At 38.2% G+C, this 17,160-nt stretch overlaps 1 protein-coding gene across 7 annotated transcripts in view; it reads left to right on the top strand.

The window, feature by feature from the left end:
• The window catches only part of abi1a (abl-interactor 1a), a 74,460-nt gene that overhangs the window by 16,624 nt on the left and 40,676 nt on the right, over positions 1 to 17,160 (top strand). For all 7 annotated transcript variants that reach the window (XM_065294666.2, XM_065294667.2, XM_065294662.2 and 4 more), the window contains exon 2: positions 6,377 to 6,544. In XM_065294666.2, coding sequence (XP_065150738.1) covers positions 6,377 to 6,544 — 168 coding nt within the window. The remainder of the gene's footprint in view (positions 1 to 6,376; positions 6,545 to 17,160) is intronic.

Genomic DNA, 17,160 nt, shown 5'->3' with positions numbered 1-17,160 from the left:
TTTGAGTCGTTTATAATGTGCATTTTAAAAAGCAACACTCGTCAAACAAAATCATTCAAAATATTCTTTATATCATGAAATAATCTAAAGAACAGTGATATAAATATTTCCTGGAATTTTGGATGTGGTGGCATTTCACCGTAATTGAGAAAATGCGCATTTGCACGATTAATCGACACAGCCCTATATTGGAATGTCCTTGGAAATGATGGAATGCCACTAAACCCATAAAAGACTGGGCATGTGTCATATCCCTTTACCTCTTCCTGTTGGGATAGCAGAGCAGTGGGACACCTTTACAAGAGTTACGCAGTGTTAATTGGGAACATTCCAAACATTTTTCTGTTGATATTCGGAGTTCATTTCCTCTAGATGTTTTACAGCCTAGTAAGATGATCTGTCAGCATTACCAAGAATCCAAACAAATCCCAGCATTCTGCTGTCAATGAGAACTGTGTTTTGACATGTTCTTCAGCATAAAGATGAATGTAGTGCTAGCTAATCCTGGCACATTTTTTGTTGTTGTTTTAGTGTGGACATCACAGATTGTTGTTCAAGGCGCGAAGGGAATTGATATTCTACTTTGATTTGTGTGTAGCAAAACACTTGGTGACTTGTCCAAGAAGGTATCGCGCCTAGACCTGATTATGTCAAACATAAGTGTCCAAGAGCGCTACTGTTCCTTCCTGTGATCTTCTGCAATGTGCTGGGTGGAGCACCGGCTGATTCTGTAATGCTTCTCTTGGGAGGAAACGTAGGCTTTTCCTTCCTGCACACTCATGAACACCCACCTACATTAAGCCTCATTTTAAACTTCTAAGATTTAGTGTTGAATGTTTAAATGTTGTTTGGGGTTTGTCCCTCGGTTACAATAGTGGATGTACAATGAAAGTTTGTGAGAAAGACATTGCATTGTACACTGTCTGACAAAGAATTGACAACCTTTTGCTATTACTTAACCTTTATAAGCCTTTGTGATAAAATCACTTACATTGTTTGTGTGAATCATTCTATATTCTGTTTATTCAACTGGACAGACATAAACTTTATGTTCAAGAATATCATCAAGAAATATGATGTAATTCTATGCAAATAGCACAAATAAACTCCACCTACAGTCACATGACTAAAGACACTTCAGCCAAATAAGGAACTCTAAAACTTTTATTTGCTTATTTGTAACAAGTTGCTGTCCTCCACCCTCCACCTCGACTTATCTCAGGGCATTGTGTTTATGACCATGAGAGAGATAAGAGAGAGATTGATGCCTCTGTCTTCTGGGAAACTCACCCTTCTTGGTTTGTGGGAAGTTTTTTGAGATATTTGAGGACACCGATCAAACATTGTTCCTGTGTGAAATGTCCTTCAGATAAAGCTGTTTTTCTAATTATCTTTCTAACCCCCGATGGGCTGGGGGAAGGTTATGAAGATAAATTCAGCAGCTGGATCAGAACAACAGTGATTTTCACATCAAACTTTTCTGTATCACTTTTTTGATGTTGTTTAACATGGCCAACAGACCTGAGTCCACTGAAAAATTGGTTAACAGGCAGGCACTATGTTAGTTGGGTTTACTAATGCAAGCGTTCATATTAAAGATGCATCAATTGCAATTTTCTTGGTTGATTCCAATTTCCGTTTTTTTCTGTGGGGTGTCCTGCCCATACCCATTTTTTTCCGACTCTGATTTCCTTTCTAAGAACTATTATTGACAAACAAGGTAAAACAAAAACTTAGTTATTAAACATTACACTTTCACCCAAACTGCATTAAATGACAAGTAAATCTTTTTAACAGATCTTAAAATATAATGCAGAATCAGTCAGGCATTGTTAGATGTCCAAATATCAGTTTTGAAACTGATTGCTGATTCCGGATCAGGTTATAACTGTCTGTGTGTGATAAGACACATAATCAAAAAACTTGTGAATGCGACGGGTTGGGCTGAGGAAGTTTATTAGATTTCTGAAGCCTCTGCCTGGAGAATGGCTGGCCATTCAAAGAAGACTCCTGCATATCAACATGTCATTTATGGTGCGAATGCTGAGCAGGAATCAATAAAGAAACAGGGGACTGCAGTTTAAAGGCATTCCATGCAGTTTGACGTTTTTGTCAAACAGCGACCCCTAGAGTCACTGGGGAAAACTTGCATCTGTCGTAATTTCGCACCCCCACTCTGTACGTACCTGTAAGGATAGTGTTGGGCGTGAATATGCAGAGATGGACTCCGAAGATAATGACCAGGGAATGTTTCACAATTTCATACAAATATTAGGCTACTGCATCAGTGTTTCCCATACATTGATTTATTTGTGGTGGCCCACCACAGAATCAACACTGGCCCCCACAAATAGAATTTTCATGATTCCCATTTACATTTTTATTTCACTATTTAAAACAGCTTAATTCGGCTTAAAATATAATTTGACATATAATACAGATCAAAAACAGATACAGATCAAAGAGTAGAAGTGAAACCTATTTCAGGTGCCAACACGAGATCAAATGAAACACGACATGATGACGTCACATATATGCTAATTAGTGGGTGGCGTCATCACCACCACAGTTTCTCAAAATCCTGTGGGAAACACTGTGCATGTCTACTAAACTACAGATGATGGTAATAGGATAATAAGAAGTTTATGCCAAGTGTAGAGTAGGCATATAATAATAAAGTAGCCTACCGCGTTTGCTGGCTTATTACGTTTTTACAAGATTGCAGCTTAATCACAAGTAAACAGTCTATAGTTTAACGTTATGTCTACTGTATAATTTCATTTGTTATTTAATTGTAAACATTACAAAATGCATTGACAAAGTTAATTGTAATGTATACGTTGCATTATTTCATAACATTGGCCGTTATTCGTTGGCCAAAAGAAATCGAAATTAGACAAATGACTACGTACACATCACAACACAACACTTGAGTTTAGATGGCAAAAAAAAAACATGTAAGAGAAACGAGTGTTTGTTAGCAAGTCTGCTAAATGCTCTTATGATCGTAAGTTAGCTAGACCCATGTTGAAGTTATTTTACTGGTCTAATTATCAACACTGGATGAATGAACAGCATAGTAAAAAAATACACAAGCAAGCGCAACCACATACAACATAGACCGCAAACAAATTTACAAATAAGAGATTTACTTACTTGTCCATCAACAAGATCGCCAGATCAGCATCCCTTTTGCATCCAGTGCTGTCTATTAGCTCACGCCAACGAGTAAAAACCTGATCGAGTGGGACTCTTGTCCGGTTCCTAACTCGGTCAGATTCTCTTTTTCGCTTTCTACTCTCTTCTGAACGGGTTTTCTTAGCTGTTTCCCTCATCGAGCATCACGTCTCAAATGCGCGCGTGCAGTTGTTGTTATAGGCTTGTTTGACTTCATGCAGCGCTGCAGGAACCGACAGCCGGATGACGTCAAAGTGCCGTCTCAGATCATTCTCGCGGTACTTTTACGTCATCCGACTGCCGGTTCTTGCAGCGCTGCACGAAGTCGAACAAGCCTAACGTGTGTGACGTCGTTGCCGTAAAGCAAGTCGTGATTCTCGCGAGATTTGTCAGGGGCGGTTCTCTCAAGCTTGCATTGGTGGTTTTGCTAGCAGCGTCCTCCCTGAGCTTCAACAGGAGGATGATTCGCCATACTATGACTTCGTTTACCATCGAAATGACTTTGAAGCTGTTATATTAAGGTAAAATAACTGCATAGTGTGTCTTTAAAACCAAAGACCATTTTGACTCATTTCCGTGCATGCTAAAAGGAAAGCATTTTTAAAAACTCTTATTTGTGTTCACAGTCTAAAGCAGGGGTCCCCAACCTTTTTTTCACCACAGACCGGTTTCAGCTTTAAAAAAAATTTGCGGACCGGGGGGTGAGATTGGGGGGGGATGGTTGGGGTCGCTGAGTTGCTGTTCAAACGTGCTGAAAATCCTCCTTTTCGAAATGTACTTTTTAAACGGAAGTAAATATAACAACCATGCATTAGGAAAATTTATAATTGCTTTATTTAGGCTATGGTTTGTTTTCTATAGACGTGTAAAACCATATTTTGGCGGATTGTTTTTTACTTTCATTGTTTTTACTAGTTTGCCTGCCCATTTAGTCTTAATAATTAATGGAACCTAAACAAACTTGGCTTGCTGTTCTCGAAGGCAGCTCGAATCTTGGTCGGGCTCGAGACCCAATTCCAAGTAACAGAAGAGAAGAAAAATGCAGTGAAGGAGGAGAGATGCCAGAAGAATTGCGGCTGGGCAATGAGGCACGGAGACTCGCGTTTACCATGATTAATGATGATTGACAAGTTTAGGTTCCTTTCAAACCTGCGTTAAAGGTGTAGCCGTTAAAATATTATTAGCCTAATAGTTTATTTTGATCATGGTGCTACGATCGATGGATAATTCTGAAGTTGTTTAAAGAAGAATAAAATAATTACTTTTCAGTCATTTGCGCTGTCACACATTTGATCGTCTCCGCATATGTACATCATTGCGACGTACATTTACAAATGATTCATAAAGTCATACCTCCGCAATTCTTTGTTCGATTGTGTTTTAGAAGTACTGTATGCACAAACTCTAATGACAGCAATGTGATCGCTGATGCGCTGGTAGAGAGAGAGAGGCGGAGAAAAAGAGAGAGAGCGCAACTCTGTTCAAAAGTGGAAATGATTGATGTTATTTGAAGTCGGCTCTTACAGTACAAAATACCCGATTAAGCTATTACGTGGCTATTATACAAATTTTTTCAGGACGTTCTTGCGACCCGGTGGCAACTTGTCCACGACCCAGTACTGGGTCGCGACCCGGTGGTTGGGGACCTCTGGTCTAAAGGTTTCTCATTACGGACCGATTTGGGGGCGGTTCACCTTTGAAAAAATATGTTTCTCATTGTCAAATGGATTGCGTGTCTGGGTACAAAATTAAATTAATGCTGCTGTTGGATAACGGTAGGGTGGCTGTGACGTTATTTGCTTACACCACTGGCAAAAAAAAGAATGGCTCGGAATGTCGTGAGACTGACTGTCCGATACCGGTCCGGGTCGGTCATGCTTGGTGCTTCTCTAATTTGTATTCCTATTGTGAAAATTTGTCAAGAAAGAACCTGTGAAACAGGAAAACATCTCCAACATGTTTGGTCGTATGTGCAATTTATAAACCGTTTGTTCAGGGGTTTTTTCACTGAAAAAGAAAGTTCCTTTTTCCTTTAATCGTTGTGTATTTAAAACGATCTGTAAAGTTAAAAAGCTCAAACTGTACTCCAAACGAAAATATTTACTTTAAAAGAAAACACTTCAAACATAAGGACTACAATGCTTTCTTTAGACATCTGTGACTTCACAGTTTTGCCCAATAAAATAAACTCCTGCCCGAGTCATGCACAAATAAGGCCTGGTTTGCCGGTTTAATAGTGTGACAGACTTTGAACCATTAATCATTGAAACATATAACCTAGAATAGGGTCCCTTTACTATATTTTAGTTATTTTAAATTAGACAGTACAAAAGTAATATATATTTTAGTGATCATACCATACTAAAAACAAAACGACTTTGGTTCCTTATGTGCTGCAGGTGCATTGGTTGTACTATATCTGCATGTTTGTAAGCTCAGTTTTAAAGTGCCAGGAACTGATGGCGTATTCATGTGTACTGGTTTACCACATTGAGATCAGGGTTTACCACAGAGGTATGCCAGAAGCAGAACTGAAAGAAGACTTGAGTTTCAGTTTTATTTGGTCGTGGTTTTAGCAGTTTTGTTTTAAATAACAATTATGCAGAAGATTTCATAAACTTTTATTATTATCATACTTTGCTTGCATATTATAATTTAAACCGTTATACACATTACAATTTGGTTTGGCCAAGAGCTATCCAGTTTGACAGATTAACTGATATATTAAGCAAGCATGCACAATCTATGTAATGGTAAGGGTGGGAAAATGTGAAACTTCGGATGTCGCAATATTTATACCACCGTGAAGCAGCTAGTCTTAGAAATGTAGATGTCCAGTGTTGTAAAAGAAATGCATACTGTCGTTTTTTCACAACATAATCTGAAAATAAGTGAATTATACATGTTTTTCCCCATAGATTAATCTAATAACCCAATCAAATCCAGTAAAATCCTTTTGTCAATTTTTGCAAAATAATTTGGTTTCCAGGTGGTCTGATAAAACACTGTCCCTGTCTCCCACAAATTGAGTTGTAGCTGACCAATCAGATTAGAGCTGGAGGTTTAGCCAGTTTCTGTGCCATTTCTGTTAGCAATGATCAATAGGTAGTGCTTGAGTGTGTTGCCAGACTTCAGATAAATGTTGTTATAATGACAGTGTAGATTTAATGTATTTTCTTTTTATCACTCTGACTTGTAGGCACCGGATAAAAGGAAAGCCTTGGAGGAGACCAAAGCGTACACCACCCAGTCCCTGGCGAGTGTGGCCTATCAGATCAACGCCTTAGCCAACAATGTCCTGCAGTTGCTGGATATCCAGGCCTCTCAGCTGCGCAGGATGGAGTCGTCCATCAACCACATATCTCAGGTCAGATACATGCGTTTTGTACGCTCTCTCCCTCAATTTCATTTCCTTTAGATTTTTTCTTTAGCATTGTCTCCATGTCAATAAATAAGCCTGTCTCTCGCTGTGACAATTTAATATCGGTCTTGTTTCTCTCGTTCTTCAGTTTGAGTGTCTCTATATTTAACTCGATCATCATGGAGATGAAAAACTCTTGTGTAAACCTCATCCCACCTCCATATGGTGCTGTTGAAGTTATTAAAAGCGCCCCCAGACATTATTAGTAATTATGATAAAACCTGCTTGTTTTTTAGAATAGGTGCTGGGTGGTGAGACAATATATAATGTCAGTTTAATTAAGTACATTTTCCAAAGATTGTTTGGTGGATTTCCCATAAATTGTTGTGATTTTTATATATTTTTTACAGTGAGATATTAAATAACATTGATAAGCCTTTGTCATATGCCAGCATGGGAAAGAGTTAAATTGCATTGAAACTGTAAACTGTTGAGGTCCACTATATGGAGAAAAATCCATGAATGTTAAGCAACAAGATAAATGCAATGCATTCAGGGATTCTCTTAACTGTGAATGATGCATTGGCTAATCTAGCATCTCTCTGTTTGACTTTAAAACTTAAACTTAAAGTTTATGCCAAAATTCAGTTTTAATAATGTTTGTTACCATGGTTTTTGGGGTTTATTTTGTGCCCATCACCCAGGACAGTGGGAAGGTTTGGATTTCATGACAGTGTCAATAAGACCCTCAGCTTTCTGAGAAACACTTTACACCCAGATTATTAGACAAACATTAGTTCTGTGTGTGAGACCGTCACAACTCAAACACACCACCTTGGAGGAAATAAAATAACCAAGTCAGTTTCTACCAATCAGATCATTGAGATTCAGTGGTCAGATCTTTATGCAGATGTATATAGAAAACAGTGAAGGTCTCGTATCCATTCAGAAAATCACAGCCGTTTATATGAATAGCTGTAAAACACAGGCTCATTTACAGGGTCAACAGAGGCCACTTCTCACATTCAACACTGTCTGTTTCAGTCTTCACGCACACACTCCATTTACAGTCATTTATCATTCACTCCAAAGATGCAGATGGATAAATAGGACCCTTATGTTAATAACTGGTTGTTATTTGTGAGGCAGTGTATATCTTTTATAACTTTTTACATCAATATTTTTCAGTGAATACAGTTTTAAATGGCTGTTTATGGCAGTGGTTCTCAAACTTTTTTGGCTGAAGTACCCCTTTTTTTATTTTTTCAAGCCAAGTACCCCTTAACCAGTCAACAACATTTGATTTTGAGATACAGCGAAATGGGAGTGAGACAGTTATTATATCTGATGCCCCAGAGCAGGTTTATTGCTTATTAGTATTCATCACGAAACTGGTGGTATTTTTGAGGCTCTGGTTTGTTTTTTCTTTTTAGCATCCTCTTTTAAGAAGCCACCTCTCATAACTTTTATTATTTCGCGCAGACCCTGCTCCTGATTTTGGATTCAGGTCTCAATAAATACTGTTAATGATCTCAGTACTGAACATATATCAGGGGTCTCCAACCTTTTTTTATTGGAGAGCTACTTTCTAAAAAATAAAAGTGGTCGAGAGCTACTTGTGTCACCTTATACCTAAATTAGTGAGTTCATAGACACCTGTCTATGAACTCACTGTGATTTGAACTCTTTCCCCGCCAGCATTTAAAAAAAAAGTTGCCAGCCAGTGCCAGCATTTTTTTTATTTTTCACAAAATTGTAATACCTTCCAGAAAATGCTTTTCTTTAAACATAAACATACAATACATCAAATGAAAGAACAGATCCTTTTAAACAACAACAACAAAAAACTTTCATGTTGTCTTTATTTATACTTTTTTATCACCTCTTATATGGGTAGGATTCGTCCAAAAATACCACATTTTGAATAAAAAAATAAATGATTAAAGATCAGATTTAGAAAGATGATCCAAACATAGAGTATTTACTGCTTTTGGATTCATAATAGGGATGTGCATGTATGTCACGTATGGCTCTCTGGTATCTCTTGACATTTGATGTTTAAATATGAGATGATATTGAACTTGTGACGACTGTATTTTCGGTTTATCAAAAATGAATCCGAAATGACGGCATCCATTTTAACCATAGTGCCTCGACTCGAGATGTGCGCGGATCGTGGCCCGGGCTTCACAGCGTTGCGCGGAATGTCCGGTTGCCGCGCCGCGGGCTTCATAGCGTTGCGCGGATCGTCCGGCGCGGGTGCGCCGACTTATCTTTTTGTTTTTGAATCATACATGTTAAATCACTGATGTCATATGATACGCCGGTCTACACAGCTCAACGCGACGTCAAACACGTACCCAGTCTTTACCACAGGCGCTTGTAACCAGACATCCAAATGCGCCATAACCACAGAAAATAAATAAACCCACGACGAGCTACCTTCAATTAAGACGTGAGCTACCTGTAGGAATTTGTGTGGAATACAGCTGCTTTCCCAAGGTTATTATGGAAGATTTAATGAGGTACATTTAAATAAAACTCAAACATATTTACAACACTGACAGATGTCACTTACTTGAATATTTATATATATAAAAACACACAGCAACACCACAAAAGAAAGTAAACTTTAAGTAACAAATGATAATAGGAGCAGACTCCATGTATCTCCGTTGCAGAAGCTGCTGAACTGAAACCTTGTGCATGCGCCAGACAAGGTCAACAGGTTGAACTCGCACATGCATTTTGTACAATGTGCTTTAAATTTATGATTTTTTTTATTGCATCTTTGTGTAGTCCTAATGTCATATAAAAATACTATCATCATGAATTACTAGGGTTGCCACCTAGGGCTGTCACTTTTGAGAAAAATCTAATTCGAACGGATTTCGAATATCATGCAATGTATCCGAATATATTCGAATATCTAGGCGCCGCCCCCCACGCGCATCAAAAACCCACCGTAATGGAGATTCAATCACAAAATTATTAACAGTGACAGTCATAAACAGGGTTGTCTGGATTACTTTTTACTTAATGTTTGAAACAGCAAGTTATCAACTTATGAATAACAAACTTATATATATAAAAAAAATGATTCAGAACAGTTACAAACAATAACGTGACAACTTAAATAGCAGCAGGAGTATATAGACAGACGCAAACGGAATTCGCGCCCACAGATTTCGGCAGAAAACTCCGCGGAATTTCACGGATTTAATGCCCATCATTGGCAAGCACACATATCCCGCGCTTGAGCGTGTTTGTGACCAGAACTGTCATTGACAACAAGCACACTTATACAAAGCCTATCCCGCGCGTTTGTGAGCCGTCATTCATAAGTACATTAACCCTGCGCGTGCTGTTTGCTTGCCCGTTTTCAATGATAGAGAGCACAAACCCTTTGATACTTGAGATGAAATTAAACTTATAGATGAGTTAATCAGATCTCACTTGACTCTGTCGTCTATGTGACGCGCGACAGTCAGCACATGATCATTTAAAACCCGTTTACAAGACAAATGCTGTTGTTTAATATAAAGTTTACATTGCGTTGTAAAAATGATGAAATTATCTTCATACATGCTAATTTCATAATGCGAACGTATTAACACAAGCTTTTTATTCTGCTATAATATTTAACACTATAAACAATATGTCATTTTATATACAAACTATAATTCTATCTTGACAGCACATGAGGTTCATTTTGGTCCCATTTGATTCCCTCTCTTGCGCACAGTTGCAGTCGTCGGTCTCACTCTCAGCCTCCTTCCTATTACGAGGTGTTACTGTAAAAAAATGCGCTACACATGGCATTTAAAAAACCGGATGGTTTATTTATAGTTCGAATACGGATATTTCACGTCATGTTCGAATGCATATTCGAATATCGAATAAAAAGTGACAGCCCTATTGCCACCTTTGATTTGTGAAAAACCGGGACACTCAGATGAAATTTATTTTTGTTTTGTTTTTTGGAGGGGGGATCAACTAATATTTGCAAATATACTATGTTAACAGTTGTAGGACTCTATTCCCTCTCTAACCTATATTTGTCCTGACGTAGATGCTTTCCCTGAAGTAGATGCACTCCCTGATGTAGATGCACTCACTCTGGACTCCTTTCTACATTAAAGGCGAAGTCCATGATGTTTGAAAGCCAATGTTGATATTTGAAATCACATAAACAAACCCTACCCCAATAGAATCTGGACCTTCTGTTGATAGACCCGCCCCACACATACGCAACCCGGCAAGTATGCCGGTTAGTAGACACGCTCCTTACTGCTGATTGGCTATAAGTGTGTTTTGGTAGTCGGCCCGACTCCTTTTCCAAAGCGTTTTTCAAACATCGTGGACTCCGCCTTTAAATACAAACATTAAATACATTTTTGTATAAATATTGTGTAAACATATACTGCATAATTATATTCTATTATAAAATATAATCATTTGTACAAATATAGGATATATTCTTTAGCAATTAAAACATGATTACATGTATTATAATAGATTATAAACAACTTTTTGTTTTTGTTAACTTAGTAAATTTGGGCAACCTAAAACTGACATTTCTCACCTCTTTTTCCATGTGTATTTCTCATTTCTTTTTGCTGCCTGCAGAAGTTTTGGCTGTCCCTCAATAAATGCTTTAAACTCCAAGCATGATAATTTAAAGTTTAATCTAACGTGAAGTTCAGCTTTGACCAACCCACTGATCGTTTTAAAAGCTGACTAGCAACTTAACTCAAACTATTTCATCCAGGATGTGAGTGTGGAATCTGTGGATGCGACGCGTGCGACCAACCGACAGCATAGGTAGTTGCTAGGCGATAAGTTGAGCTTCCAATCAAATAAAAGTAAACGCCTGTTACCTGTTCTATTTTACCCGGTTACAGACACAGGATTGGATGAACACAGAAACAGTGGAAGGAAACGCTTTAATTTGAAACCAGGAAATTCTGCTTTAAAAGTTCATTTTCACAAAAAAACGGGACAATTCGTGTCCTGGGAAAGAATATAAATTTTCCGGGACAGTGACTCAAAAAAGAGAACAATCCTGGGAAAACCAGGACGGGTGGCAACGCTATGAATTACTGATTTTATTAATTTATTCCTACATGTCAGTTTCCACTTTCTCTCACGTACCCCCTGCAGTACCCCAAAGTACCCCTAGGGGTACGCGTACCCCCCTTTTAAGAACCACTGGTTTATGGCATAGTAATTTATTTATTTAACAATCTATCAGTGTGTCCGGCAGTTTGGTTTAGGGCTGTGAAGGTTGTCAAAACCACCGCACATGGTGTGCGCGTCACAAACTATGAAAAATATAAAGTACAATCTCCCCCAGTGAGATGTCAGGTTCGTAATAACGCAAACGGCCAGCAGACTCGGAGTTAATGTGCTATTTGCAAGGGAAGGCAACTGATAATCAGTGATGACCCGCTGGCTTGTGGGCGAAACAATGAGGCAAGATATTGGCCATTTACTAATCTGAAGGGTGCAGTCTCTGAAGGTTGCATTTGTAAGCTCAGTCCTTCCAGAAAATTTTTTGCGGGCAAGAATCCTTGATCTTGCGGAACATTTTCTTAAAATGTGTGATGCAATATGCAGGATATTTATGCAATTTATTGCAACAAAATTGCGGGAACTTGCAAAAATTGCGGGAACCTGCAAACACTGTTTTCACCTTTTGCAGCTTTTCAATGATGTTCCATCACATAATCACGTCACTTCATAACATTCCCATGGCAACAGGGGACATGGCTGCGCGTTTGTGAAGTAAATTCAACATTTTTCAACTTCTGCTGATTTTTGGTACGAAAATGCGGGGATTATGAAGTCATGAAAGCCCTGCATATTTTGCGCAAGGAAATCTGCAATTTGTGCTGTGAAAGTGCGGCGTATTTTAAAAAATGCGGCCCGCGCATAAATATGCGGACTTTTGCTAATTATGCGTTGAATCATGCAATCGCATAATCACGTTTTTCTGGAGGGACTGTTAGCTGCATATATCATCAAGACTGTCTTATTTCATAACATTAACAATTATAAAGTTGACTATTACTCTTTGTTAATCGTACATTGTTTTAATATGTTTATGACTTGCAAATGTAAATCCGTTAACTGAAATAAACCAGGCTTGATGACATATGCGATCATAGGAGGCTGCAGTCTTTGGATTGAGAAACGTCCGTTTTCTCTTCGTCACTCAAGGTTGCGAAAAAGTATCAATCTGCGTTACACCATCAGAACACGTTTTCAGCATGGTTGGAAAAATTATAACCCCAAAAAGGTTTCTTACTTGTTTCACGGATGGAAGTGCTACAATAAAAATGCACATAGGCACCGATCCCATGGGTGTTCTGGGGCTCGGTTTTAGAGGTCGACGATATGTGGTTTTTTTTTTTTTTTTTCAGGGCTGATGTCAATACCGATTATTACAGATCGAGTAGACCGATAACCGATATTTTGAACCGATATGTCTGGTGTAAAAATGAAAATTTATGTCAAAATTAAGACTCTGACAAAGCTCTGACAAAAACTCTCAATGCTTAGAAACATTTCTATTTCTGACTCTAAGAAATGGGAATTATAACAATCATATTCATTAGTGATGCTCCGATCGATCGGCCGCCGATCGTAATCGGCCGATAACGACATTAAATGACGCGATCGGCACTCGCTAAATTTGCCGATCTCATGAGCCGATTTTTCTGTTTTCTTTTGTCATCATAGCGTTCCTGATGCGGCTGCAATTAGAGACCATTTTACACAGTGCGAGCATTTTGTAACCTATTGCTCATGTGTGACGTGCAGATTTGGATTTTCCTCTCTGCCTATACAGAGATATGCGTATTTTCTATGAGGACACGCGATGCGTCTTCACATACCTATCAAACAGCGTATACAACATATATCTATCGCGGACAATTGCATCCTCGTGACGAAAGTTTATTACTTGCATTCGTTTTAAAGGTGCCATTTGTAATAACTGAGGTAAAAGATTTTTAAAAATTAGTTACACGCATCAAAAGAATGAGAAGAAATAAGGGCAAAGATGTCATTAAAAAAATGACAAGGTATAGGGCTGCAGAAATATCAATCTGAATTAGCATGCTAAATTACTAGCTACAGCCCGACTGGTGTTGTAATACCAGTTTCGACCATGGGAGGCGGTATGCGGGCCACGCACATAACCGCCAGCCAAACTGCAATACACGAATAAGTGGGAGTACAGCCCTACCGCTGCGTCCGAAAACTAAGGCAGCTGACTTGTTGATTTAAGATTTATGAATGCAGCTCAGAGAAATGCAATTCGGACAGCCATGGATTCGGACATGCCTTGATGCCTTCCTGCCTTGCAATAGGGGTTTCGGACGTATTTCAGTTCAGGGAAGAGAGCGGAAGAATGGCTAAAGCAAGAGACATTTACCACTACCACAAACATTTGCTGCAGGGAACAACGCGCTCGGAATCACAAATAAAATATGATAAATAAAGTAACGGAACCAGAGTAAATACTGGCACTGCTTTTCATCGCTGGAGACAACTAATGAACATGAAAGAAATGAGGTTCGACTCCGAAATGACAACATTTCTTTTCGATTGGTAAGTAAGATGCTGTTAGTATTTCGCTAGAAGTTCACTTATAATAGGCATTGCCATAACCTATGCTCAGCTTGTACATGAACTACGGCTTTGTGCAGTAAATGTGGCTCCATCTGAAAGCAGCTGATGGCGATTAACTTTTAATCAATAAACCGGCTTCACTGACGAGAAGCGCAATGACTATCGCATGCAAATTATTGCGCATCCTTAGCTGTTAACGTTTAATAGTTAGCTCTACCCACGGATCCGATCCGGTTTTCACCCGTTATCTACCAAGCTGATGCTAAAATGTAACATTAGCTAAGAAGCTTGAAATGTCTTCGATTATAATGAACACCAAATGGACGCACGAAACGTAGCGGAAAACATTGCAATTTTAATGAGACCGAATGTTTTTTTTGTGACTAATGATAACTTAGTTGCTAATGTAAATCAAACTTGATATATGCTGCTGAATTTGCAGCTGCTAAATTAAAATAGACCAACTCACTTTTCTGGAGGTATACTGCCCCCGTCTGTTTGGCGTGTGGAGTATGAATTGATTTTTTTTTGGGCGGACATGTTAAATGGTCCCTTTAAAGTTTTGAAGGTTTAAACTTCCATTTTCCTCACAGCTGCTCTTGTTTGCCGACACCCGCCGCACGCATACACAGCAGCCGGTCATCAGTGCACGTGAAGAGAACGATCTCTCCCACGTCTTAAAGCTACAGTATCCTAATTCATCTCTCAATAAAATTACTCTCTGCTCAGCAGTGAAAAACTGTTGTACTTCATATGAATGCGTGTATATTTAATTCATACAGTAAAGACTGTGTGAATTGTTTTATTTTAACTACTTTTAACAGACATAAACCTTTTTAAAGGCATATTACATTTCTCTTTGCAAGAAGAAATATTTGTTGTGCTTATTTATTTGATTCTCTATTAACCCTTGTGCCTTGTTCCAATTCACTACCCTTTCGTGTTGTTAGCGGCCAAAAAAGGCCACTAAATTAAACGGCTGTAAAAATGTATCAGATTAATATTTTTTTCAAATTTTTTTGCATAAATCTGTTAATCAACCTCAGAACTGATCAAAACTACCAAATGTTTCCAAAAATTTCATGATTTTAACTCTTTAATTGCCAAGCTCATAAGTGATGCCACTGATTTGAGAAAAAAAAAACACAAAATCACTGATTTTCAATATAAAAAGTGATTGTGGACTGAATTTTTTTTCACCCTTTTAACAGTCTTGGGCATGCCAAAAATTGGTAAAAACATTGGCTTTGATGCATTTTTAGTTTTTGTGCAGCATCAGATTAAATTTTTTTCTCCCTCATTTATTGTTTGTGGCCATTTTTTCCCCATTGACTTCCATTATAACAACATTTTTTGATTGCAGAGCCATGACACCTTATTACCATGCATTTTTGATTCTTTGTGGTTTTAGTTTTTGCAAAGAGGTAAAATTTGTCATTTTTACTGTTGATCACCATGTGGCACAATTAACCCTTTAGTAGCCTGTGCAAAAAAAAGAGCTTGAATTCTGGATTGTACATTGAGTTATATGGACTATAACAGCATATTAGAGAGAGAGAGAGCGAGCGAGCGAGCGTGCGTGCGTGCGTGCGTGCGTGCGTGCGTGCGTGCGTGCGTGCATGTGTGTGCGTCTGTGTGGAAAAATCTGTAAAAAATCTTCTCTTCATCAGATTTATTAACAACATTTATTATGAACCAAAATGCAAAAACAACTTCAAATAAACTGAACAATGAAGCAAGAGTAGAGGATGGATGGAGAACTAAACAATCAAACTAATTTTTTGGTGTGTATATGTGTACGTGTGTGTGTTCAGTCTTTTTAGCAGGACTTGCAGCATATTACTTGGTGCTCTCTGCAAGTGTGTCTACCACAACGGATACAAATGCTGACTGTTCTTTTTTTGGTTCTGTACACCACTTGCATGTTCCCCTCTTCACTCCTGAGCTGCTGGTGCCTGCTGGTGTCTGTGGATTTGTGTCTAGAGGGACAGCTACAGGAGACTAAATCCCTCTCACCAGTGCAGCACTAACTGGTGCGCGAGGGAGGTGCTCTCTCCTCAATACTAACACTAACCCTACACACACACACTCGTACACACACACACTCGTACACACACACACTCGTACACACACAATCGTACACACACAATGGTTTTATAGTCCATATAACTCAATGTACAGACCAGAATTTATGCTCTGTTTTTTTGCACAGGCTACTAAAGGGTTAATGGTGCCACATGGTGATCAACAGTAAAAATGACAAATTTTACCTCTTTGCAAAAGGAAAAGGCACAAAGAATCAAGAATGCATGGTAATAAGGTGTCATGGCTCAGCAATCAAAAAATGTTGTTATAATGGAAGTCAATGGGGAAAAAATGGCCACAAACAATAAATGAGGGAGAAAAAAATTTAATCTGATGCTGCACAAAAACTAAAAATGCATCAAAGCCAATGTTTTTACCAATCTTTGGCATGCCAAAGACTGTAAAAAAGGTAAAAGAAAATCCAGTCCACAGTCACGTTTTATATTGAAAATCTGTCATTTTGTGTGTTTTTTTTTCCCCAAATCAGTGACACTACTTATAAACTTGGCAATGAAAGAGTTAAAATCATAAAAATTTTTGCAAACATTTGGTAGTTTTGATCAGTACTGAGGTTGATTAACAGATTTATGCAAAAAAAATGTGAAAAAAAATTCATCCGATAAATTTTTGCAGCAGTTTAATTTAGTGGCCTTTTTTGGCCGCTAACAACACGTAAGGGTAGTAAATTTGCCCACGGTATATTGTTAAGTTTTTGAAAAATTTCAAAGCATTTTCTTAAAATATGTGTAAATATAAGATTTGTCACCAAAAATCATTCCATTTGCTGAAACACAGAGAAAGTTGTGGCCAAATTAAGACAAAAAAATTGCAAAAATGGCCAAAAATGGCCCCAACAACACATAAGGGTTAAGACAATAATATACCTAATTTACAGTTAA

This window comes from Paramisgurnus dabryanus, chromosome 22 (genome assembly GCF_030506205.2).
Source record: "Paramisgurnus dabryanus chromosome 22, PD_genome_1.1, whole genome shotgun sequence".
Taxonomy (NCBI): domain Eukaryota; kingdom Metazoa; phylum Chordata; class Actinopteri; order Cypriniformes; family Cobitidae; genus Paramisgurnus; species Paramisgurnus dabryanus.
Note: the sequence above shows the minus strand (reverse complement) of the source record. Positions and strands in the feature narration are given on the sequence as shown.